Below are 24261 nucleotides of genomic sequence, written 5' to 3'. Positions count from 1 at the left end.
TTGTGGCCATACTTCTTACTGCACCAATGCTCTGTGAGTTGTACTTTTTCCATAGTCTCTCTTTACAGGGTCAGTTCCTTAGTTTGGTTTGGGATGGCTAAATCCATGTTGACTTTGGTTGACCAGTGGGCAGCATAGGGATGCTTTACCCCACCTGTACTAGGAGAGTTTTCTCACAGTCTGTGGTGTTCCCTTGGTGACATTGGACAGTAGGTGATTTGGGACTCAGTGACTCCACTGCAAACCTGCAGTATGCCTTACAGTGAGCCTTTAAGGCAAATATCTCTGTGCTTAGTGAATTACCTGGGATGCTTATTGCAGGGAAGGGGCATCTTGGCCTAAATGACAGCCTGTCACTGCACAGAACAAAATACTCTTATAAGCCACAGCAATTTTAAAAATAGAAATCAGGGAGAAAATGGACTTGAAGGTACATAGCACTCAGACAGACAGGAATTAGTCCTAATGGACCTTGAGCTGTGTGAGGGATGGAGGGCTCTAAGCTCACCTAGGGCAGCTGGCTGCAGGTGGGAGCAAAGTTACTGCTCTCATATGCTTCCCCTTATCAAATTTATTTTTACTCTTAATTTGGACAAAGAATTCTTGCAGACTTGAACTTTTCCCTGTTTGGCTGCTGCAGGGAGCTGCAGGTCCAGGTGCTGCTTCTCTCTGGGAGGTGATGTCTGAGGGACATCAGCTGCAAAATTGGGTCTGTTCTGTAGGACTCTATTTTGTAAAAACTTGCTCATGTGAAGTCTGTTGGGTCTAGATTAGGTAATATCTGATTTCAAACAAAGTAATACATGACTCGAGTCCCAGGTGTAGCAGATGAGCACTTGGTATAAGGCTAGGAAAGGCAGAGATGTGATTTTTATCTACTCCTGCGGGCTCCTTGTTCTCAGTCCTGCAGGCTTCTCCAGTGAACCCCATGGACCCTGCTTATACTTGGGGAATAACCAAGTGACCTCCCCTGCCACACCTCAGTGTTCCATGGGTGCTCAGACCCCTCTCATAGATGCTTTCTGCAGCTCGGAGATGTGTGGCAGATCCTCACCGTCAGCAGCTGGAGTGAGCAGGATCTGTCCCTGGTGCTCGGGATGGAGAAGCTCTCTCCGGAGCCTCTCAAACTTGCGAGTTTATTATCAGAACAGCAAACAAAATAGAAGAAAAACATTTTTTTTTTTTTGCTCTCCAGATCTTTCCCAACCCCCCTCTCTCCCAGTGCTCACATAAATTAAGCAAAATGTGGTACAACTGGAACCTGTTTTCCATAACAGCTGGCAAAGTGTAGGATGTACTGTTAAACCTGACTCCACTGGCAGATGTAAATCTCACTTTAAGGCCTCACAGATAGGAGAATAATACTTGGAAGACATTGTTTGGGGGTTTTCTGACCTATAAAATGTACCCTGTCACAGAAATCGGGGTGTAAATCAGTGGAATTTGTGTGCAGTGCATAAATCCTTCACCATGAGGACCATTCTAAGTATGTATATGACAAGCTGTCCAGCAAGTTTTTTACCTCAAATGGGACTTCTAAGTGCCAGTATAATACTGAAAATATACAAATTTTTGTAATGACAGTGCATGAAGAGCTTGGGTTTTTTTTTTTGTCTGGCGTGAATTTGTCAGTAGAATTGCAGAGCTTGCCTTTACCTTAGGATTTTGCTCATTATCTTTCAGAGATGAACATAAAATCTGCCCATAAATAACCAACTTAACTTCAGAAAGAGAGAAACTGCCAGCAGTGTAACAGACTAATAAAATGAAGAGTCCTCATGCAAAGGAAAATCCTGTTCAGATTCTAGCATGGATTAATCTGTGGCTGCCAGGATTGCTGAATTTTCAGCCTACTGGCTCTTGGCTTGAGAATCCCAATTGACTAGGAGAATGATGCATGTTATTTTGGATGTGCTGGTATTGTCAACAGCTTTGACATGAGGATAGATGGAAGGAGTAGTGGTGAGTTCAGATTTCTGCACTGGTTAATATTTGTGCTGAAACAAGCTTTGGGCATGAATGAGAGCTGGTGTGGATGATATGTGCTGGAGACAGAGCTGTGAGAGTCAACCCCAGGCTGCATGAAGATTAGCACTTTCCTCTTGGCAGTAGAAAGGGAATCAATGATATCTTTAACTTGTGTGTAAGAAACCTTATCCCTAAGTGTCAGTAGTGAAACTTTGCTTCTGCAGCTTCAAAAATGCAGTGGCTGTTCCTGGAGCCCTGGTAGGAGCAGCTCACTGATGTTAGTTTGAACTGCTAAGCACGAAGCACTGTCAAAATCCAGCCCATCGAGATTTTGGGCATTGATGGGATGGATCCTAAGAGAAGTCAGATATATTCTAGTGTATTTTTTCCCCCCTTTGTGTTAAGATTAACTTGTTGGGTTGATTATTTGATTTCTCCCTCCACATACACACTTTGCAATTCATCATTATATATCTCCAAATGAAGTTTTAAATTCACACCTTATTGACAAGAATGTTATTCTAGGGAGCAGCAATCACAGCTTTGCTGGTAATGTGGCTAACCAACAGTATCATTGAGGTCCTGGTGAGACAGGAGCACTGCACTGGAGAAAGCAACAAATAGAGCTACCTAGATAAAGGGAGAAATACAATCATACACTTTTTATGGCATGATCGCACTCTTTGTACTTTAGGGACTGGCATATTTTGGTAAGAAAGCCCCCTACCCAGTCAGAAAAAAAACACTTAAAACTAGAGATTTTTATAAAAACTTGCCCAAAAGGCTTAAAACTCAAAACCATTGTGAAGTTTTAACACAATTATGTAATGAACGTATAGATTCTCACAGTAACTCAGGGCCACAGGAGCTGGGATTATTAAAAAGTCATGCAAATACAATTGCAACAGCAGTAAAATTACAAAGCTCTGAATGAGCTGTAGGAGGCTCAGGGTGTTTCTCAAGACACTTCAGTACAGGAAAGAACCAAAACTTGGAAAAAGAAATATGTTTGTAGGCAATTTTTAGGTTTCCATTCAGCGGATTTTGGCGCATTGACAGGTGAAGGTAGACCTGTCAAAAATAACGAGGTCTCATGCTCTCCAATTTAAAAATACTCACTAGTAGAAAAAGCTGTTGAAATTTGATTAAAGTCTGACATTGTTAAAAATTGTGCTTGCGTGGTGTGTGCAGTAGAGAGCCTAAGGATAATTCACACGTGTTGGAGATCCACCAGAGACCTCGGCTGTGGAGGCATGTTGTACTGATGGTTTTGCACTTTTCAACTTTCTTGTATTCAGTTCACTAATCCAGCTCTTGGGCTGGTTATTTTGGCATCCCAAGTGCTTGATCCCCTTCAAACAGTTGACATCCTCTCAGTACATTAATTCCTCTCTCCCACTATGATGATAAGGTATTGATGAGAAAACTTGGAAGATTCAGACTTGTAAGAGTAAGACTAACCTTAATTAATGTGTTACTGTTCCTAATATGACAGTTTACTTGCTCTTAATTAAAGTTAAAAGTACATTATAGATACGTGATTATAGACTTATCTAAAAAAGCAGTAAGATGGAGAGTAGCTGTTGTGATCCAACAAAAGATATACTTTGATGGGAAGAGAAGAACGGCTGTTATCAACATGGGTAAGTCATCTGCACCTAGGAATCACATGAGGTGACTACTGGCTGTAGTTTACCTCTCTGTTTCTGAGTTAGATGGAAATTGAACCCAGCAGCACAGTGTGTCTTTTTCAGTTTTGCCAGTTTTTATTGACTCCCGTAATTGTCCTAATGGGACAATGCATTTAAATTGTCTAGTCTCTCCCACCCACTATTTTTTCTCTAGATTTTCTGAAAGTCTGTTTTTCACATGGGCTGTTTCTTGTATTCAGTTCTTTACATTAACAGTGTTACAACGACAGTTCTATATTCTTTTTTAAATGTTCTCTGGGGAATTATGCTTCAAACAGGGAAATTGTATGTTTCATTATCAAAAAGGTTTCAAGCTTTATTGGAGCCTTTTTGTTATAGCTGTCATGGAGGTTTTTATTATTATTGTTAAATTGAATAATGGGGAGGAACCTGTTCTTAAGTCTTTGTAGAAGAACTAAAATTTAAATCTAGATAAGTCTGCTATGTTTGTAAAAGTGACTTTTTAAGGTTAACTGCATTTAGTTAAAATCACTGGAAGTGCAGCTTTGTTACTTCATCTGAATTAGATAACAACTGTAATAAGGAAAGATTGAACCCGATTTAAATGTACTTTGAATGTCTAGTAGTTTTTTTCAGGGACAGTTATCTCTTAGTAATCAAAAGAAAACCTCCCTTAACCTTTCAGGCCTGCTACAGGGACAAAGTCTTTTAGTGGTGGCATGGAAAGAGATGCTTCAGAAAGACCTTTAGTTGGATTTCTCCGTAGTCAGTACAAAACACTTCCTTTTGGACAGGGAGTGAAATGCTCCCCAGGTGGAGCAGGTTGGACATGTCACTGTGCTCATGTGTCTTAACAGAGACATTACCAGCACTACTCATTCTCCTAAACTGCAGTGGCTTGGTGATTTGAGCCAAATAACTGTGGTCTGCTTTCCTCTGCCTGTACCTGGTTCATACAGGCAGCGCAACTGGTGCAAGAGAATCATCCCCTGCAGCTCACTCATGCTGTCACCAGGTAGCATCACCTCTACAGATGCATTCTCTTCACCAGCAGCCCAGCTGGAGTTTCATGAAGCTGGAAAAATAACTATACTGGAGAGAGGATGTTAATTATTATTCTGCATTAGCTCGGTATTATTCATAGCCATCAAACATCCCTGGGATGGCAACAGCTCCTGATTTCTTGGGGCTGGGATGGGATCTGAATAAGCAATAAAGAGATTAAAAGCTTGGATCTGAGTGAGCTTTTGCAGCTGGGAGGCACCGCAGCAGGAAAAGCAGAAGCAGTGGAGTGTAACCTTTTTGAAATGTGGGTCAGATTCAGCAAACAATTTTGAAATAGCTTTGTCTTAAAAAAAAACCCAAAACCTGGAGGAATAGTTTGAAAATATAAAAAAAAAAAAAAAAAAAATAAATTCATTTCAGCATATTCAGGCTACTCCAGACTTTAGGGAGCTCCCAGTTCAGAGAAAGCATGAAATGTAAGTACTTTATAGAAAGTTTACTGTGACCATCATACTCATTATGCCTGTGAAATGCATCATTTTTTCCTTCGGATTCTGAAATTTGTTGACAATCAGGAATAAGAAGAATCTCCCTGGGTTGTTTTGGTGTTACGCTATGGGAACTTTCCTTGTAAATTACCACAGTAAGGCAAATTGCAGGAGGCATTTTAAAATAACAAGTTTAAATACTGACCTTTTGCAAAGACTTTGATGAAATATGTGAAAAAATGAAATTAATTTCTAACTTTCTGACATTAAAATAGGAAAGACTTTCTCAATATGCATCTTCTCAGTTATCGTCAAATGTCGTAGTTTAACAAAGGTCCCTTGACTCTATGCATGTCAGTGAACTCTACTACGGAATTTATAAGTCAGTGCTAATATATGCTCTACAAAAGGAAAAGATTTCTTACTGTGTATACATTGCTGTCATACAATTCATTACTGTGTCATAAATGCCTGAATGAGTTTGGTCTAAAGGTGCATAAACACATTTAAATGGACTATTAAAATAACTATGCAAATCCTCTAAGAGCATTTTGGGGCAAAACTAAATTCAGGACACACATAAAACATAAAGACCTTTTATATATAAAAAATATATACACGAACTATTATATATTATTTCATTGTTGTCTTTGCTTTTTATTTAAAGTCATAAGAAAACACAAATACAATGCTTAAAGCAATTTCTCAGACCGTAGTGAAGTTAAACAGCAGCGTCTGAATGCTGTTTACTCTTGAGAAGACCAGGCAGAATTCTGGTTTGGTGCCAATTTATTTTTCTGTGGGTGTGGTTGTTTGGGAGGGTTTATCATCGACTTGATAGACCCTAACCAAAACCATTCTTCAAGGCTTTGTTTAAAGACATGATGAGACAGTCCCTGCTCTAACGAATTTACCATCTAAGCAGAAAAAACAAAGGGATTGGAGGAAAGATGTGTTATCTCCCTCTTGCAGATGGAAAACTGAGAGGCATAACAGATTAAATGAATTGCCTCTGATCATTTAAGACAATCTGTGAGAGCTGTGCAGCGAACTTCGATAATGTAAATCCCTGCGAGAGCCACGGCCACAAAATCATCCTTCCCCATTTGGATGGCAGGGGAGAAGGGAGCCTCCTCCAATGGGACACATTTTTTTTTCCTTCTTCCTTGCTTCTAGGGCTCGATATTCATGCCCTGTTTTCCTTGTCATCCTCCACTCTGCTCCTAGCATCTCTAAGGCAAAAGTCTTCCCTTTGGAGAAGTGGCGGATTGTGCCAACTCTGGTTTGTTTTCCCGGCATGTAGAGATCTCGTATTGTCAGGTGAATGTGTTGACACTAAGCCAGGTAATAAAGATTAACAGTGGGTGAAAAGGATAGTTTTTAAGCACCTGTTGCTGTTTACTGCTAAAACTAGGTATAAACCGGAAAGGATCAAATATCAATTTAGGAGATAGTTAATGCCATTCTCTTTATTAAAGAAAAAAGGGAAGGAAAAAAGTAACATCCCTGAACAGCAATGCAGTGCGTCCAGGGAGGGAGCAAAATAAAAGCAAGAGGGAAAGTGAAGATGAATCAAGGATGCAGTGATACAGATGGAATCAATTACCAGGTGAATGAGGAAGATAATAAATGAGAGAGGAGCTGACTGGGTGGGGAAAGATGAGCAGAGGGGCAGTGAAGAGCAGCATGGGGGAAAGAGTGTGTTCTTATCAGGTGAGTGACAATCCAGACTGATTTGGGTTAATTGCTGTTGTTACAAGGTGAATATTGATACTGTAATATATTGTACTGACAAGATATGTTCTTTGAAAGGAACATCAAAAGATAATCATAGTGAAAAGGCCCTTTGGCTTTCCTCCAGGGATATTTTCAGTGTTCTTCGGAGGTTCAAAGTTCCCAAAGAAAGCTCTTTTGCCATGAAGTATCTGAGACTCAAATTTCTCCTCAGTAATTCTTGTCTGTCTTCTGGCTTTTAAGACCCCACAAATCTGTATGTTAAACAGCCCCTTGGGTGGGCAGAAGAAACTTATTCAATGCAGTCTGTAGTCATCTCACACACTGATGTGCACCTTTGCTAGGATCTTATTCTGGGACTTGGGAGATGAATGGAAGTGCTGGTATTAATGAATCTCAGTAGCAGCAACAGAAATTCAGGTGCTGGTTATTTTTTTAGTGGAGTATGAAACGTATCACATAGACCTTAGGAAAGGCTCTCCCTTGAGAGGAGGAAGAAAAGGAGCACTTTGGAGTTCATGCCGTGAATTTTTGACAAAGAAAGACTTAAAATGCACTTTTTGTAATGCATGACTTTATTTATTTTTAAAAATTCTGCATTATTAAATTCAGTTTTATCTGTGCAAACAAACATGAATTATTTTGCCAGTTCAAGTGTCTTCTCAGTTACCCATAAATAAGAAAATGACTTGAAAGTACAATTGATCAAAAATGATGCATTGAGTTTTCCCCACAAGGAGGCCATTGAATTCCGAGTTCTGTCAGGTCATGAATTTCTCACTCATCCACAGAAAGTCTTTCTCCTTGAAATCTGCATTTCATAATAGTATCTTTGTTTTCCGCAAATGATGCGATAATTCAAATCTGTGCTCATTCAGGAAAAATAGAAATGGATTGTGTGTGACGTGATGAATTTCCAGCCTGTTCAGAGGGAAGAGGTAAACAGGTCTGACAGCTGGCTTGGGGTTTTTCCTGATGAATATGGGTCTGTCCGGTGAGTGCTGTGCCAGGCAGATGAGGAATCTTCCCAAGTGCTTTAAAAATGAACTGAGGTGATCCTGGAGCAGAGCATCTGGGATGCTCTTGTCCTTTGTGCTGGCTTTTCCCTTTCAGACACCCACAGGCTTAGGATCATGCAGGCTGCATGTGAGGCTCCAAGGCCACAGCTGGGCTGGTAGTGGAAGCTCTTGGAACAAGGTGCTGGGGCCGAGCTGCTCCCCACCTCCCCAGGGAGCAAGTGCTGGGCTGTGTGCCTGTCAAGTTTTGGGGCTACTTGTACAGGGGCTAAATAAGATGGGCTGGATTTTGCTCAATCACATCCAAGTGGTAGCAGGGGAAAGAAGAGACTCGCATCCTTGCAGTTTTGGTTTTTTTTCTATCTTCAGAATGAGTTCGATTCGCACGTTGTTGACAGCTACTTATGTTTGCTTAAGAAATAGTATTGGATTATTGTTTCTCCAAATAATTTTTATTTGCATATATATTTATTTATTTTAGCAAAATGTGCAGGGAATGGGCTTGGGGCTGCCCGTGTCAGCCAACATGGGTTGCGTTTGTGTTGAATTGGCAACTTTCAAAGACGGCGGGTGACCGTGGAGTGCCCTGGCTTCTGTGCATTTCTGCCAGCCAAATTTATTGGCTAGACTGCCTTAAGAAAGCTCTTTCAGATACATTGCCTTTAGCAGTAAATTATCTAAATATCCTGGCAAATCACTTTGACACAGAAAGGACAGATTTCCAGACTGAAATGTAATAGCTGCAATCACAGTGATGACAAACCAGTATGTGTTGCCACCTCCTTGTCCATGTTGACTGTTTTTCACACCCTGCTGTTGTAGTCTGTTTTCTGTAGCATTGTCTGTGGGTGCTGGAGGCCTGGAATTAAGAGCATCAGGAGAATTTTGACAAGATCAGGTATGTAGTCATAAGTAGATTATGAAATGCTGGCTGTAAAACTGAAGCTTAATAAATGGGTCGAACTTATTCCAGTTAAGGGAGCTAATGCAGCCATACTCCCTCTCAGAGAGCCCAGCATCAATGCCATTTAACCTACATGTTGCTGGGGCTGGGACAGATGCACTGAAATTAATTTGATCTGTTTGACCTACCTAGTTACACAGGGTGGAAATAATAAGAAATAAACAAGAAGATGAGACTGCATTAGGGCAAGTCCTATTTTTGTCTTTTTTTTTTTTTCCTAGTGAATACTAATGTACAAATCAAAGGCATATACTTAAAAGTGTTTTAAATAACCTCCTTATTAGAGGCTGGTAAAAAGGGAAAGACTTGCCATTATGCAGTACAAAAGATCGAGGTGATCTTTACATGCAGCAGGGGAAAATAAGGAGCAAAAGACTGCAGTGAACTCCCCTTTCCTGAAAAACAGAGCAAACCCTTCTGATACCTGTTCCAGATCTAGAGCAGGCTTTTAGTTGGTACTGAAAGATGTGGTTACAGAACTTGAAGGTATATTTTAAAACAGTGTGAAAGAGAAATAATTATAAAGGTAACAGGATCCTTAAAACCCCGGGATAATCTGAGTGCAGTTGGGTGTGTATTTAACTGTAGCCTTTGTTCCCATATGTGGTGGGAAGTTCATGCTCCTTGAGGGGAAGGCAGTGAGCTGTGAATGTCATCTCCTGCCCTGGGGAGCTGGCAGGTTGTCCTGCAGGTCCTGCCAGGGCAGCTGTGGGCAGGTGGCTCCAGGGAAGATGCTGGAGCAGGAGGCAGATGCTGACTTAATGCTGGGCATTGGTTCACTGGGCTAAGGAGATTGTAAAATTCAGAGAAATGAAGGCAAGTTAAAATCTTGTGTACATGGCGTGTGCATGCACAGGAGGTGCTTTGGGAGGTACCCACTCTCTTTCCAGTAGGAAAGAAGGAATGTATTCGGGGTAAAGCCAGGTTGGATGCTGTGTGGCCATCTGGGATGTCCCAAGCCACACATTGGCATGCATACCAGGCTCTGCTTGGGTGCAGATGTGTGAGGAAGAGGAGAAATGCTTGGTGTCTTCCTTGTCTAGATGGGAGCGAAGAGAGGGAGAAGAAGCCAAATGACCCAGATGCAGCTGAAACAATGAAACCTAGGAGGACTCAGCTGCTAGTCTGGCTTGTTGGTTTTGGGGGTTTGTTTGGTTTTGTGTGTGGGGTGTGTGCTGCCTTTTTTTCTTTAAGTTTGAACTCTTGGAGAAAGCAGGGTAATGACTGTTAAAAAAAACACAGTTACAGCATGTCTGAGGCTACTGTTATGTAACTGAATTTTGGAGAACCAAGGGGAGGAGGGGTTAATGATGCTTTTTGAATGTTATCTGCCTAGGATGCTGTGCTTTGAGAAACAAGTAGCTGAATAGAGGAATAAAGAGTCTTAATGAAAGGGATGTGTTGAGTAAAATAAATGGGTCAGAAACATAAGGACTTACAGATAATGGCAGGACAAAATCTCACACAAAGTTAAGCTGATGAGTCCAGGGTGGACCTCTAACAAGACAGGCAGTGGCGAGGGAGTCTCACCAAGTACCCCAGATCACAGAGAAGCTCCTCTCAGGTGGTATTATCCTGCTAAGTGGAATGGCCTCCCAGGCTGTAGTATCTAGTACCTGTAGGATCTGATTTACTGATCCCTCTTGTTCTAAGGGAGAAAAAAAAATATCCAATTTCAGTGTTCCCAGCCTTGTTTACTTCTCAGGTTTCTGTGCTAGTGAGGCTCAGCATTATGGTTCCCATGGTAGGATGCACTTATGAGCTCATCCGCTTATACGACTTGAATTACTTATTCTCTCCCTGCTCCTGTGCTCAGATATACTTGCTCCTGTCCCCATGTGTCCTCTCCAGCCCTGGCGCCCATGCTTGCATTCTAGATCCCACAGCCATACTTCTGCCAATGTTCTTCTTCTGTATCCTACCTCCCTCTTTCAGCCTGTTGCAATATTACTCAGATGATGTGTTTTAAGATGCCTGCTTATCCACCCTGAAGAACGCTGTGGCTAAATGTCTTTCTAGAGACTTCAGGCATTCCTGGCTTCACAAGAAGGCCTTTCTCTTCCTATACAGAGAACCTCCACTGCAAGATTTTTCAGATCTCTGAGGTATCAAAGCTAACTGCACCAGTCTAAAATTACCCCATTAAATATCAATTATCATAAATCATCACAAGATGCTGTTCAGATTAAATATGCTCCTACTGGGTCTTTCTGCCTGAAAATATAACCAAGTGAGGAAATGTTAAAATGAAATGAGTTGGACATTCCATGTTTTTTCCTAGTTTTAACTTTGCATCTTTCCTGAGTTTCTTGTAACTGTTTACATTAGAAACCAACCAACCAACCAAAAAACCACCAAAAACCAACTTCCGAACGTTACTGGATAAACTTAGGCTGTTGCATGTTTTCAGCCACCTCTCCCCTTCAGCCTGGAGGTGACTTATTCCAGTGGGGATGGGCTCAGACCAAAGATGTGCAGGCTGAAGGGAATCAATTAATTCTGGCTCAGATTAGGAAAGCTGCATTAGCCATTTGTGTGGAAGTCTTGCAGAACTGGCTGTAGTTTGGTTTAGTTTAATTCACATTGGAAATTGATTAAGTCTACTTCAGCCTTATTCTGAGTGTGTGTTTCTACTAAAGGCTGAATTGAGGTGATTTCATTTCTGAATTGACGGAACTGGTGTTTGTGTTTGTTTCCATGTGGGCAAGTTCTGGATCATTTCACTGACTTCCAGACCAGAGCAGAAGAGTTGCTGATAGGTGTGTGTGGTTTTAAGCTTTGCAAAACAGTGGTAATGTCTTAAGATGTAAAAGAAATTTAAGAGGTGAGGAACAAAGGAGGGAGACATTAATGTTGGAGTTTTTTTCTTTGCTGGTGACTGTTTCACCCGGTAGTAGAAACAATGATGACTGCATGTAAGAGTTTCCAAGTGATTTCTGGGTCATTTCTCCCGTTGCTTTTGAACATGACTAAGCAGTATTTAATCTGGTTTTACAGATACACAAATCAGAAATTATACTTTTCCTGAAGCAAGGCTGGGCACAGATCCAGGGTTGTTGGACTTTTCAACTCATGCTAACTACCAAAACCCTGGTGCCCACAGTGGTAACGTGCTGTTGGATGCTGAGGTACGCAGACCAGGAGTGTTGCCTTGCTGAAGCCGTGGGAAGCAGGGCAGTGGCACCACAACCGATGGACACATCTTTACAGGATTATTATTTACTAGTGGTGGTCCTGTTTGTAATCTTGACAAAATTTATTGCCATAGTCCATTCTTTTCCCACCAAATGTTGTCATTAGGGAAGGGGGATATTTTTGGCAATTCCTCTTTATTTTAATTTATTTTATTATTTTATTTTATTTTATTTTTTACCTTTTTTTACTACAAAATGGGAAAATTATTGACTGTCTTCTCCACCCCATCCCAGGTGCTTGGAAATCCAGTGATGGAAAGATGTACTTTGGATCAGGCGGACTAGTTCTTTTTTAATGTAATTTCCATACACCTGTAGTGTAGAAGATGATGCTTGTAGAGCAAGTTTGAAGTCAGCAATTCAGTTCAAGCACAGCTATTTTTCAGTAGGTAATGATGTAGAATGTAATGCACTTTAATAACTAAGGTGATGTCAGCAGTTAGTGGCAAACTACCAAGTTAGCACCAAAATTGTGTCTGTATCTGCTCGGAGAACATGGCCTTCTGGACCATGGGCATGATCTCTCTTCCCCTGACTGTGCTACCAAATGACCATGCTACAAGGCTTCCAGGTGAGCCTGGTCACATAGAGCACTCCACTTTCTTGGTTTGCTTTCTGTTTAAACAACAAGCGCCTGATCCAGATGCTATGTTGTGGAAGCTTTAGCAACATCTGCCACTTTGGCAGCCTTCTCAGACAGTTGTGTCAATGGTTTCTGAAACAGATTGGGTTTCACAATGGCTGATTTAATCTATTGGGTACTATTTTTCTTTCTGACTCATCTTTGAATAACTTTGTGCCAGTCTGAATTGATCGTAAACCCTTGCACAGTCCATATAAACAAATCTGTGCTTGTAATGAAACAGGGCATCGACCTAAGAAATGTGTGCTGTTCATGCCCTGCAACAGAGATTTTTTGCAATTCCTTGATTACAGATGCATGTCCGACTGAAAGTAATTTCCAAGATAAATGTTACTCAGTGATTAAAAAGCAAAACCATATATATATGTAAAAAAAAACCCCACACATTCTTTTTTATTATTAATACAGTAATAATGCAGTACCACATGTAACTCAGAAGATGTGGCTCTAATGTTCAACAGACTTTGGTGATGGACAGTAGCACAGTCTTGGCACTGGGCAGGATGCAGATTCAGGCTTCAAACTGAGCTACAAAAAGAAGGGGACTGGACCTCTTTGGCTTGAATTTTACTCTGTCTGCCTGAGTATTATGGGTTTTATTTTGCATTAGTAGATTATTGCGTTCTGCACCAAAGCTGCCTAGGGCAAGTCTGTCTTATAGAATAAGCGAGAGGTCAGATGTTCCTCAGTTGGGATCTATATCACTGCCTCTGATTCAAGCAATCTTTAAAACAGGTGGGAAGAGGTAAATGCTTGATTTGTCAAGTCCAGGATTGTGTTTATACTTGACTGAAGTTGGTGACTTCCTATCAGGCTGAAGGGTCTGATGCAGATGCTAGTGAAACTGATAAATATCAGACTCCTCTGCTGGGCTTTGACTCATGTTCTGCTTGTCTGTCCCGATAACCGAATAAGGAGAGCAGAAGCTGACACTGTTTGATTGGCAGAGTTGCACTTTTTGTGGTAAGCATCTGTTTGCTTGGGTGACCGCTCAGCTGGCTGGTGTGGTGTTCTGTGTGCAGATTACAACACCCTTTTATTAACTACAGGTAACTGGGAAAGAAAATACAGTGGAAAATACTACAGACAAGCCAGCTGAATGAACGGAGGACACATTTGAAGGGGTGTCACTTATCTAAGACCTTTAGTGAGGCCAGTGTTCATAGTGGTTTGAGCAGGTCTGAAGTGAGAAAGCTTCTTTTCATCTCTGCCAATCATGTAGTGATTGCTCAATTCATTGATGAGTCATTCCAGCATCTGTTACCTTGTGGAGGTGATAATTCAGGAAAATAAAATGAAACCTTGATCCCAAGATGTCACCGTTTGAGGTTCATATCTACAGCTGGGAGGTTTGTGAGCAGATTGCTGTTCTGTTTTTATGATCTTTGCTGTGTGCTAGCATTTCTTCTGCTTTGCACATGGATTTAAAGAACTTTAAGAGCTCTCGCTTTGGTGGTTTTGGAGTTTAACGGAAGTTGCTCATACTTGCTGTGGGAGGTGGTGTTGCAGGTGCTGGCAGGTCCAGGAAAACAGGAGACTCCTGGTGTGATCACATCAACCTTCCAAGGAACCCCCATCTGCTATTGGAGGGCAACACCGGTGTAGCATTTTTCCTGCTGTTGTCTTGGGAAATGAGTTTGCTTTAGTTTTTCCAAGGCATGACTCTTCACTCAACTTCTGTTTAGGTAATTTCACAGTCAGGCATCCTCTTCAGAGAAGCCATAACTTTTATGGACTTCTGTGCATGATGTAGAGCTCAGTTATCTTCTTACCTGACTTACATGGGAAACGGGGGGTTGTCTGTTTTTGTGATGCATCCTTGTTTTTTTCCCTCATCCTGTGAGATTTATGTCAAAAGATTTATTTGGCGAAATCTGCTGCATTACAAGCTTTATGCTGCTCAACAGGTCAGGGTAGATAAGTGTAATATCTCCTGAAACTCTGTTTCTACTTTTCTTAATCTTCACAGTTCTGTTTTTCATGAAGCCTGACATTCCTATATGGATGAATCCATTTCTGGAAGTTAATATGCTTGTTTAATACATAGGGGTGCGGATTTCTGATGTCTGATACGATGTCACAGGAACACAACTGGATGCGTTTTGCATCTCATTTCAGCTAACATATATGAGAGTTTGGTTTCACAGCCACAGAAGATTAAGAACTGTCTCGATAATACTCTTTAATTCTTTCTTACGATCAAGCTCATGCTGCTGATGTTATACAGATGCTGACTAATTTGCAATATTGTCTGAGGCAAAGATAAGTCGCAGAACATGATCTGCAAGCACTCACGAGTGTATGAGCACTGATTTTATTTTTTGTTCCATCTTTCACATTTGTGTAGATGACTTTAAAAAAAAGTAAAAATTAGGGCATGTATTTTGCTTGCTGTAAACGTAAATATAAATCCTCATCAGTGACTGTGTAATCCGGCAATGATCTCTCTTAAATTGAAACGAATAATAAATTTTGTGAATAGAGCTGAGGATTGATGGTGTCATCCTCGCAGGCAGTTTATATGTAAAGAGTTTTATGTTGACTATGCAAATCAACATTGAAATAACACCAGAAGGGAGGCAAAGATAAAAGAGCCGTTAAACCTTCGTGTGAAAACTTGAGAATAAGCTACCCAAGCCTGCAAGGAGCTTCCCCTGCCTTCCTCTATGGCAAGCAGCCTGGTCCCAGGGCCAGCTGTGATTTACAGAGGGGCTGAGCAGTATGCTGGGTTTTTCCTTTACTTGGCAACGAGGAACGACTCGGGAGCTTCCCAAGAGGAGCTGTCCCAAGAGTGCTCCATTAAGATGGTATATAGGTCAGTCATGTCCTTAATGTAACGCTTATTTATACAAAATGTCCTGAAAGGGCCTTTTTGGCTGGTAAAGGCAAACACAGACTAAAGGAAGCAATTTCTCTGTACTGCTGCTGCTCTGGTATATCAGTTGCTAAACAATCCCTCTTCCTGCCACATTTATGCTTGAAAATATGTGTGGTTTTCGCTTATCTCCAGCACATGCAGATTGCAGCCACCAGCCATGCCCTCTGCATTTGTACTCGGGGAAATACATCTGGCTTTGCAGTTTGACTCTGATCTTCCCTATGACTTGGTGTTTCAGAGAGCAGAGCCGAGTCCCAAGCTGGTTTTTTGATAAAAGAATTTAATCATGCCTCTGTGTCTGCAAGAGTAATTGGTGCAGGCTTTGGCTTGAAGGAGATCTGTAGCTGACTTGGGATCCAACCCTGCCTGCCGCATCTATTAACATGTCTCAGCGTAGTATAAATCACTCTGTTTTGTTTAAAATCTTGCTTATGGTTCCAAAACAAATGATACAGCATTAAATGTACATGTAGGTTGGTCCCCTGATGATCCTTCAAGTAAATTAATCTGAAAAATAATGAAAAATACTGGGGAAAAAAAACCCTCAAATGTCTACATCCCAAAGCACATTTTAATGAGTCTTTCTCAAGCACAAACAACAAAAAAAACCCACTCCACCCTCTCTTCTTTTTACAAGGAAAGCAACATCAAAGAAGAGGAGAAATTGTCAACGTAATTACAGAAAGTAGTGACATTACAGAAAGCAGTGGCATTCTTCTCCTAAAGGAGTTTGATGAATTTTGCATTTTAGAGCATGGTCCCTGTTGAGGCTTGCATGTGTCTGTGTGTGTACCGGCTCCTCTCGCTGCTCCCTGGGGTGCTTTATGTGTTTTTAACTTCAGAGTCCATGAGATGAGTTTAAGAGGAGAAGTGATGGTATTCGCTGCAGAATTAGTCCTTTCATTACCTGAAGAGCCCCGCTGTACCTGACCTGAAACTCTTGTCCTCCATGACCAACAAACAGAGATGAGCTGTTATTTTGGGCAGGAGCAGAGTGGGCTGTAAAGGAAATCAAAGTGGATGTTGCACATTACAGAGCTCCTGAGTATCAAAATCTGGGTTACTGTAGGTTTCAGTGTTGGGTTTGTTGCTTTTTTTTACTAGCTTGGAAATTCTTTGATTGCTATGGTGCTACATCAGGGGACCTCTTCTGGGTTATTAGCCTGCTGCTTGAGGTTGGAGTCTGGGGTATTTAGTAGCAGCTCACCAATATTATGAAAGCAGAATAGGTGATGTGTCTTTTCTGAATTGCTTTATGGGGTCATGTCTTTGGTCCTGCTGTAGCCAGGAGGGTATCTCTTGTTCAGCTGAGGAAAAGCTCAGCACCAGGGACTCTGGAGCACAGGGGCAAAATTTTCCTCCTCTGCAGGCCCTAATGTCCTTTCATAAGGACTGAATGCAGGGAAGGGATTTAGCATCTGCTGTGCTAGAACAACCTCTGGGTTTGGTGCCAGTGCCTTGTTTTGTAATAACCCAATAACGGTGTATCACTTGGGTACCCACCAGTTGGGAGGCAACATTAGAAACACCCCCCCCCCCCCCCCCAGCCTATGTACCTGGCTAGACAAAATGGTGGCCTTTTGGTGAAAAAGGTGATGCGGGGGGTGAGGAATGATGGGACAGGACTGTTTGCCCATCAGCAAGGATGTCAGCCGCAAGAGCGGTCACTTCCCTGTTGTGGTTTTAAGCTGTCTTAAGAGATGTAAGGTAATGGCACCTTGCATTTCTCCATCTTTCCTGTGCAAGGGTCCTGGGTTGGTTTGGCAAGCATCAAACCAGCCAGGCTTCAGTAAAGGGGACAATAGGGGCAAGGGTAGGCTCGTATGCTCAGTCCCAAAAGCCTTTGCCAGGTTTGTTATTCCCTAAGTGCCTGTAGTACAGGTAGGAAATTCACCCAAGATGCTTTGGGAAAACCTCTGGTGAACTGGATAAATGGTACCATGGTACTGAACCTAAAACATGTCTCGGGCCTGACTGTGCCACTGGCATACGCCTGGGTTTAGTTTGGAAGTAATCCTTCTGCAGTTGGCAGGATTATTTGTGGAGTTAGCTGCTGTTCAGAGTAAATAAGTTATGAAATCTGGCCTGATGTTATCAAAGAGGATATTTTAAAGTCATATTTATAGATTCACAAGTATTATCTGAATAAACGTGTCGGTCTGCATCCCACTCGCGCCACAAGCCTTTGCCACTGCAGCGATAAATACAAGGCAGAAAAAGCACCAAGCAGAAAATTTGCAGGTAAATGAAGATTCATTAATAGAAGTGTGATTTTTCAATAGGCCTTTTTGTATGTTAGAAATATGCTTCTAATGCTGTGATTGAAACGTCCCCCCGGGGAAAAAAGCTGACTTTAATGGGGCAGAAATTACATGGTGAAACCTTCTATTCTTGCCATGTTTCCAGCAGCGGCATTTCGCTTATTTTGGTGTTCTTTGTGCTGCCCTCCTCTTTTTCATGTGGAGAACTCTTAACTAAAGCCCAAGTGCCAGCAAGGGGGTAGGTCACTCTACCCAGAGTGAGTAAATCAGATGTTAGACCTTTGTTTCTCAGAGGTTGTCATTTGAAGAAGCATAATTAATCAGTCCTGGCAGGATGACTGAAAGGCGGTTTTCCAGGCTGGAAATGGTTTCTGTGGGACAAGCCTCCTGAAGTAAAATACTTAAAAACCCAGTGACTTAAAGTGAGAATGTCACACCAAATGTGGTAATATTTCTACCCTTAGTCCCACTTCTGCCTGCAAAATATAGATGCTTGTATGTCCTCATCCATCAGCTGACAGCTTCTTGCTTATGGAAATGGTGATGGCTTGACACCAGACCACTTAAATTTCCTTAGTGGCTGGTTTGGAAATCTCTAGCATTTTTCACTGCTCTCCTTCCATCTTCTTCACTCTTTTTCTCAATTAGATTCCATACTGAATCTCACTGCAGTGTATAAAAGTATGCCAAACTGGACATCATATGAGAGAAAATACGTACTAATGCCTGGTAAATTTGATGTGTATTTGGAAAATCAAGAAAAAGTGGAGTTGCAAATAGGAGTAGCTGTAATCCCAGAATAACTTGGGTGTGACTGTCTTCCTGGAGAAAGTTTTTTCTTCAGTAGCTTTATATAGCTTTATACTTGTATATAGATATCAGTAGCATTTCTGTGGTCTAGTCCGATATATAGCTTTTCCCTTCAAGACTGTGAGGGGTAAGACTTATTTTTAGACTTGGGTGGGTTTTACATCAAACCTATAGGCATTAGGCGGTTTCTTTACTACGTATGACTGTATGTCAACATACAGAGGACAAACAGGGTTACAGGGCCACCAGCCCAGCCCAAGGTAGCTGGAAGATAAAGAGTTGGCAATTAATACGTACTGGCAAGGGGCTAAAGTATAGAGGAAAACTGAATGACTGTGGGAAAAATAAAAGTTAAGTGGAGGTTGGCTGGAATCCAAGTAGATAATAATTTGTTTTCAGCTGCTTTTGTGTACTTAGTCATTCAGATACCCTGCAGAAAGTCACACCAAGCTCACCTGGCTTAAGATAAGCAAGCAGCTCATGTCTCGAGCTGGCTCATCCAGCATGTATGCAAGGCCACCACTTCAAGCAGTTCATCAGGGTGATAAACTAAGGTTTGATAGAATTTACACGAATGTATTGATATAAAATCTTGCTTTTCAGGGACTTTTGATTTCCTTTCACTATCTTGTTGCAATCTCAGCTCAGGCAGTCTAAGGATGTATCTCCTCCCCCTCATCTCTGTATTTCTAGCACAATTCATTAAAGCCACTGTGACAGTTAGACAAGCATCACATCTCTCCGTGTGAGTGCTATCCCCATTAAACTAATGAGAAAAGTCTGACCCAGCACTCAACATCTCCACACATAACACAAACTTAATGAAAGTACCAGCTATTTCTGTGCCTTCTGAATATGCTAAATTCTCTGGCAGTGTAATTAAATTGCTAGGCTGCAATCGTTTTGCCCTTTCTTCAAGTTCATGTCTGCATCCTTGTTCAAAACCTTGTTGCTTTGTTGTGTGGCTTTGCCATTGTGATACCTTTAAATGCTTGCTAGTTATGGAGATTGCCTGATCTGGGGTGTGCTGGTCTCCAGGTGCTGAGGATGTGTGCATCATCTGGTCTGCTTAGCTAAACCTGTTTTGTTCATATGTTGTACATGTGGAGGTGTTATTCTTGCCTGTTGAGAAACACCCTAGTGGGACACTGGTAGGTACTGAAGAAAAATTCATTCTATTTGTTATTATTAGAAATAAATAATGATATATAAATTGTTTCTTTATAAGTATTTTTCAAGAACTGATGAAGCTAAGGCTCTTCCCATGTAATTTCAAGAGCTGATTTACCATAAGTGGTCATTTCATTTTTGGATTTATTTTCTTTATGTAATTGTTCATTCTAATAAGTACTATATGCATGGACCCTGAAGACTCCAGTTAACAAAGCATGGAGCTCACTGTTAAGCTTCTAGTGTAGGATTTCTAAGTCTTCAGAAGTTCTCCAAAATGTATATGGGATCTATATTATTAGGACATTCAGGTGCATCCTGTTCCGTTTGTGTGGCTGAGCAGCTGCTGGATGCTCAAAAATGCTGTGGAAGGAAACTCCAATTTCATTGAACACCAGCAGAGGCTGGTGAATCTTGGGTGATTGGGAAAATGGGCAAACACCTAATGATGTGCTTGAATGGCTGTGCTCCTCCTGAGGCAGCCAAGCTCTCGGTTCAAAGAGCTGTTGACAGTTCTTGGTGTGCATTGCTGTAGCCATCTAGACCCTGGACATATAGCTAAGAAAGTGTTTGGTGCTTTAATTATTAATTAAATGATTTATAACCCCCTCTGTCCAATATAATGTCATTAACAAGATATGGAGGGAATTTCAAGGAATAGTCTCTCCCTTCTAATGCACCTCTTCATGCTTTATACGCCCCTTTCATTTCTGATTTCCTTGGCATCAAATTGCCCTTCACAATGGTGAATGATATTCGGTAGTGAGGGAAATGTGGCTGTTGATAGCTGAAAATAGAGTGTCAGGAGTGAAATATTACCCCCACGGTAATGTATTATCTAATTATTGTAACTCACCACAAACTTTAACTGTCTCAAATGCACTACTCTCAAATGAGCCCCAAATCAGTGCTTATCTCAGCAGTGAACTTATTTAATATAAATATACCAGGGACTGTCTTGAAGTCTGTGTGTGACTCACACATCTATTTGGGATATGGAGTATAAGGCTCTGCATTTCTTAGTTTGAACTGTGCTTTGTCAGCCATACTATCAGATTTGAAGATTGGAAAAAGCTTTTATGCAAGAAAAACTAGGTAAAAAGTGCAGATTTTGGCAAGTAATTACTCCAGTTAGTTCAAATGAACAACAGGAAATTCTGCCATTATGACAGTAGTGGTGGAAATAAATTATTTTCACCTCTTTCAAAGCAGAATGCTTTTCCCAAAGAGCACAGGATAATGCCTGTGTAGCTCAGAAAAGTGCAGTCATTTTGTTCTGTAGCATTCTGCCTTCTGAAGCAAGGAAGAGGGAAGGTGGCATTGCCTTTCTCCTGGGTCTAAAGATTAAACCTTTCTTTGAGACTTGAGGCAGCTCTTCCAGAATACAGTGCAGTGAAAAAGCTCCCTCTAAGCAGCTTAGCCTTTAATACTGGATGGAAGGGTGATAACAGTAACCAGTGATCAAAGCTGCTACCAGTCTTTCAGGGCTGTATTTACCAATCTCCCCTCACACAAGTCACAGTTTTCCATCTGTATTTTATTTCTGTGGAATTACAAAAAGCGGGATGCATGTTTTAGATATGAAGTTGTAATTAATGCCTCCACACCCATCAGTCGAACTTGAAATTTTGTGAAGGTGTTTTTCTTGTTCTGAACACGAATTCTCTAAGAAGAGGAGGTTTTTCCTGACATTTAATGTGGTTACAACAGCTGTCTGGTGGTGTCTGTAATGAACACTGACAATGAGTGAAAGGAGTGCTCCCAACACTCAGCTTACTTGGAGCTGATGCAAACATCCGGTGGGCATCCAACAATCCAACAGTCCCTGTGAACTTCCTAAATCCATTTCTTGAGGCCATATAGGAAGGTTTAGTTGATGGCAAGCACCTGATTTCCCCAAATGGTAGAAATTATAAACTAAAACCCCAGAAATGCCGTGAGGGGCTGAAAACGCTCTCTCAGCCCAGGTAACTTCTGTGCTTGACATAGAGGCCCATCCTTTATATTGCATTTCTAGGAATATCTCTTTAAACTCGTGTTGTAGGGCTCCATAACTGACAGCAGTCTTGCAGAAGCCCATCTGGTTAATGAGAATGTCAGGGCAAGTATATAAATAAGTGCTGCAGACATTCTGTTACCATTGGTCTTTGAGCTGGCAGGCTCCAAGATTGTGACTCACTTTTCTTATATCTACACTATCTTGTTTGTTAGACCTTAGTATATTGCAAGTAAGCACTTCAATAGCCCACGTGGTTCTGAGCGTACAGTACATATGTGTTGTCAGTTCATCCCTTGTAACTGGTCTTTATCAGCTGGGTTTCAGTTGCACACAGTTGTTGATCAGCCAAGTCATTACTAATTTAGTGACTCTTTCCCTTGGTATTTTACTTGATCACTTTCTAGTGTGTTCTGTACACTTCCTCGATGTACAGAACTGTTCCCACTCAGATGGTTATTTTTGAATGGGAACCATTAGTTAACATTACTGTTACAGATTGCATTGTTCATTTTGGTTGTCATTACTATGTCGGATATATACCCCCTTAAGATTTTGCAGACAGCAGTAGAAATATGCTCTCGGATATGCTAAAAATGAAGTTGTGACAGTCTCACATTGGTGTTTGCAACCAAAGAGCTGGTGGGACTCTCCTGGCAGGAGAGCAAGCCAGTTCAGCGCAAGTACTGTAAGTCAGGTCAGTGCTCACAGCAGCTTCTGGTCTGTTCAAATATTTTTGCAAATATTCTGTTTTACAGATAGAGGGGGAAAAAAAGTCTTCTATAAAATCAGGGGAAAGTCAGGAGGAATAGAAGACAAAGCAAAAGATGCAGCTCTTAAAGGATAAGTTTGTAAGTAAGGATGTTTCTGATCCAGAAATAAGAAGAATAAGAATCCATTCTTCCTTCTAACTGAAAAGCTGCGTGAGAGTCAATGAACATCAAAAGTCATTGTATTCTTCCTGGCTGCTCTGGTTTTTGAAGCGTTTGCTGATGAATTAGAGATTATTTTTTGGCTATCCTGAATTTCATGCACTGTAGACATCCATACTGATGATAAACCATCACGTAATTTTTTCCCAGTTGACAAGTGCTTGAGGCAACAGCCATAGATCCATCCAATACATCATTCTTTGTAATCTGGAAGTCCAGAAAGTTGCACAGACAGATAACCAGCATGTAAGAGGTTGGATGGTTGCTTCTCACCACTCCGTTTGTGGATCAGGTTTTCATTCCGTCAACTGTCAAATCCCCTCCATACATGTGTAAGGTTTCTGCATTTCGCAAGCCTGGCTGGCAGCTCAACAGCCTGCCTCACTCTGAAATTCCTTTGATTTAAGAAATGTGATTCTGTGCACTTGAAATTAACAAAGCACAACCCAAATAATTATTTTAATATGCTGAAGGCACATGCCTGTCTCTGTTAAGAGCTAATGACGCATGTTTTAGATAGTTTGAACCCAGTAACATTTACATACTCTGGAAGAAGAGGGTGGCTATGAAGTGATGCAGCTTTTCTTATTTTTGCCATCTCTGTTAAGCCAAGTGGCTTCAGCTTTGCATGGAGTATTTAAATGCTACAGTTATAGCTTTAGCGACTTCGTGTCGCAATCTGTAGCAAACCAATATAGCAAGAAAGTATTTTAGACTCCACGTTTTTGCTGTTATCTTTCGTATGATCACAGTAGTCATTCAAGGCTCCTTGGCTGCTCTCTGAAGAACAGATGTATTTACTGGAGTGTCTCCTGCTAAATCACAGCTCAAAGGAGTTAAAGTTATATTCTGCAGAACTTTCCCTCTGAATCATATATTTTTCTGTGTGCCTGTGTAAGGTGGGTGTTGTAAATCGCTCTCTCTCAGATTTCAGTTTGGAGGTAGCTACATTTTTTGTTATTTGGGGGGAAGCAATCTTTACATGTGAATTTCCTTACACCTTGCATCATAGTTATTTAGTGTTGGCAAAGCACTTTGAGATCCCTCTGCTGCAGAGACTATTAGATCTAAAATGCATTATTCCTCACTTTTGTAAACAACAGAAATATAAAGTGCTACTTTGGCAGAAAGAGCATTTTAAAATATTAGATTTACTGAAAATTGCTGTGTGTCCCACTAATAAGTCAGTTCTAGCAATGAAGTCTGTAGGCCAAATATCTGTTTGCATTATCATTACTGCAGGCTGAGTGTTAAATAGATCTGTGTTGCCTGTAAAAGCAATCGCCTGGCGGCTGAGATTAACTGTAGGACCTCTGCGGTTGTGAACGGCTCTCTTAAGAAAGGTTTTGCTGCTGTTGATACAAATCAAATTGATCCAAGCATGGGCATTTGTAATGTATGTGTCTGCTCTTCCTAAGCTCTGCTCACTTTCCAGGTGACTGGAAGTGTTGATGAAGGTGCTGCAAGATGGGGGAGTTTCACTTATGAGCGATGCTCCAGTGAGATGGGCTTAGTTGGGCACTAGGGACCTTTTTTGTCCCACCTCCTTT

General features: G+C 41.2%; 1 protein-coding gene across 8 annotated transcripts in view; it reads left to right on the top strand.

The window, feature by feature from the left end:
• GRM7 (glutamate metabotropic receptor 7) overlaps nucleotides 1–24261 on the top strand; it is a 298668-nt gene that overhangs the window by 15343 nt on the left and 259064 nt on the right. Inside the window, exon 1 of one of the 8 annotated variants that reach the window (XM_065687275.1) lies at nucleotides 6777–6826. The exons of 6 other annotated variants lie outside the window; for them this stretch is intronic. In XM_065687275.1, the coding sequence (XP_065543347.1) occupies nucleotides 6800–6826 (27 nt within the window). In that variant the 5' untranslated portion in view covers nucleotides 6777–6799. Of the gene's footprint in view, nucleotides 1–6776; nucleotides 6827–24261 lie in introns of those variants that run through there. One more of the 8 variants, XM_065687276.1, reaches the window with a different exon arrangement.

This window comes from Lathamus discolor, chromosome 7, assembly GCF_037157495.1.
Source record: "Lathamus discolor isolate bLatDis1 chromosome 7, bLatDis1.hap1, whole genome shotgun sequence".
NCBI lineage: Eukaryota > Metazoa > Chordata > Aves > Psittaciformes > Psittacidae > Lathamus > Lathamus discolor.
This window is presented reverse-complemented; position numbering and strand designations above follow the sequence as displayed.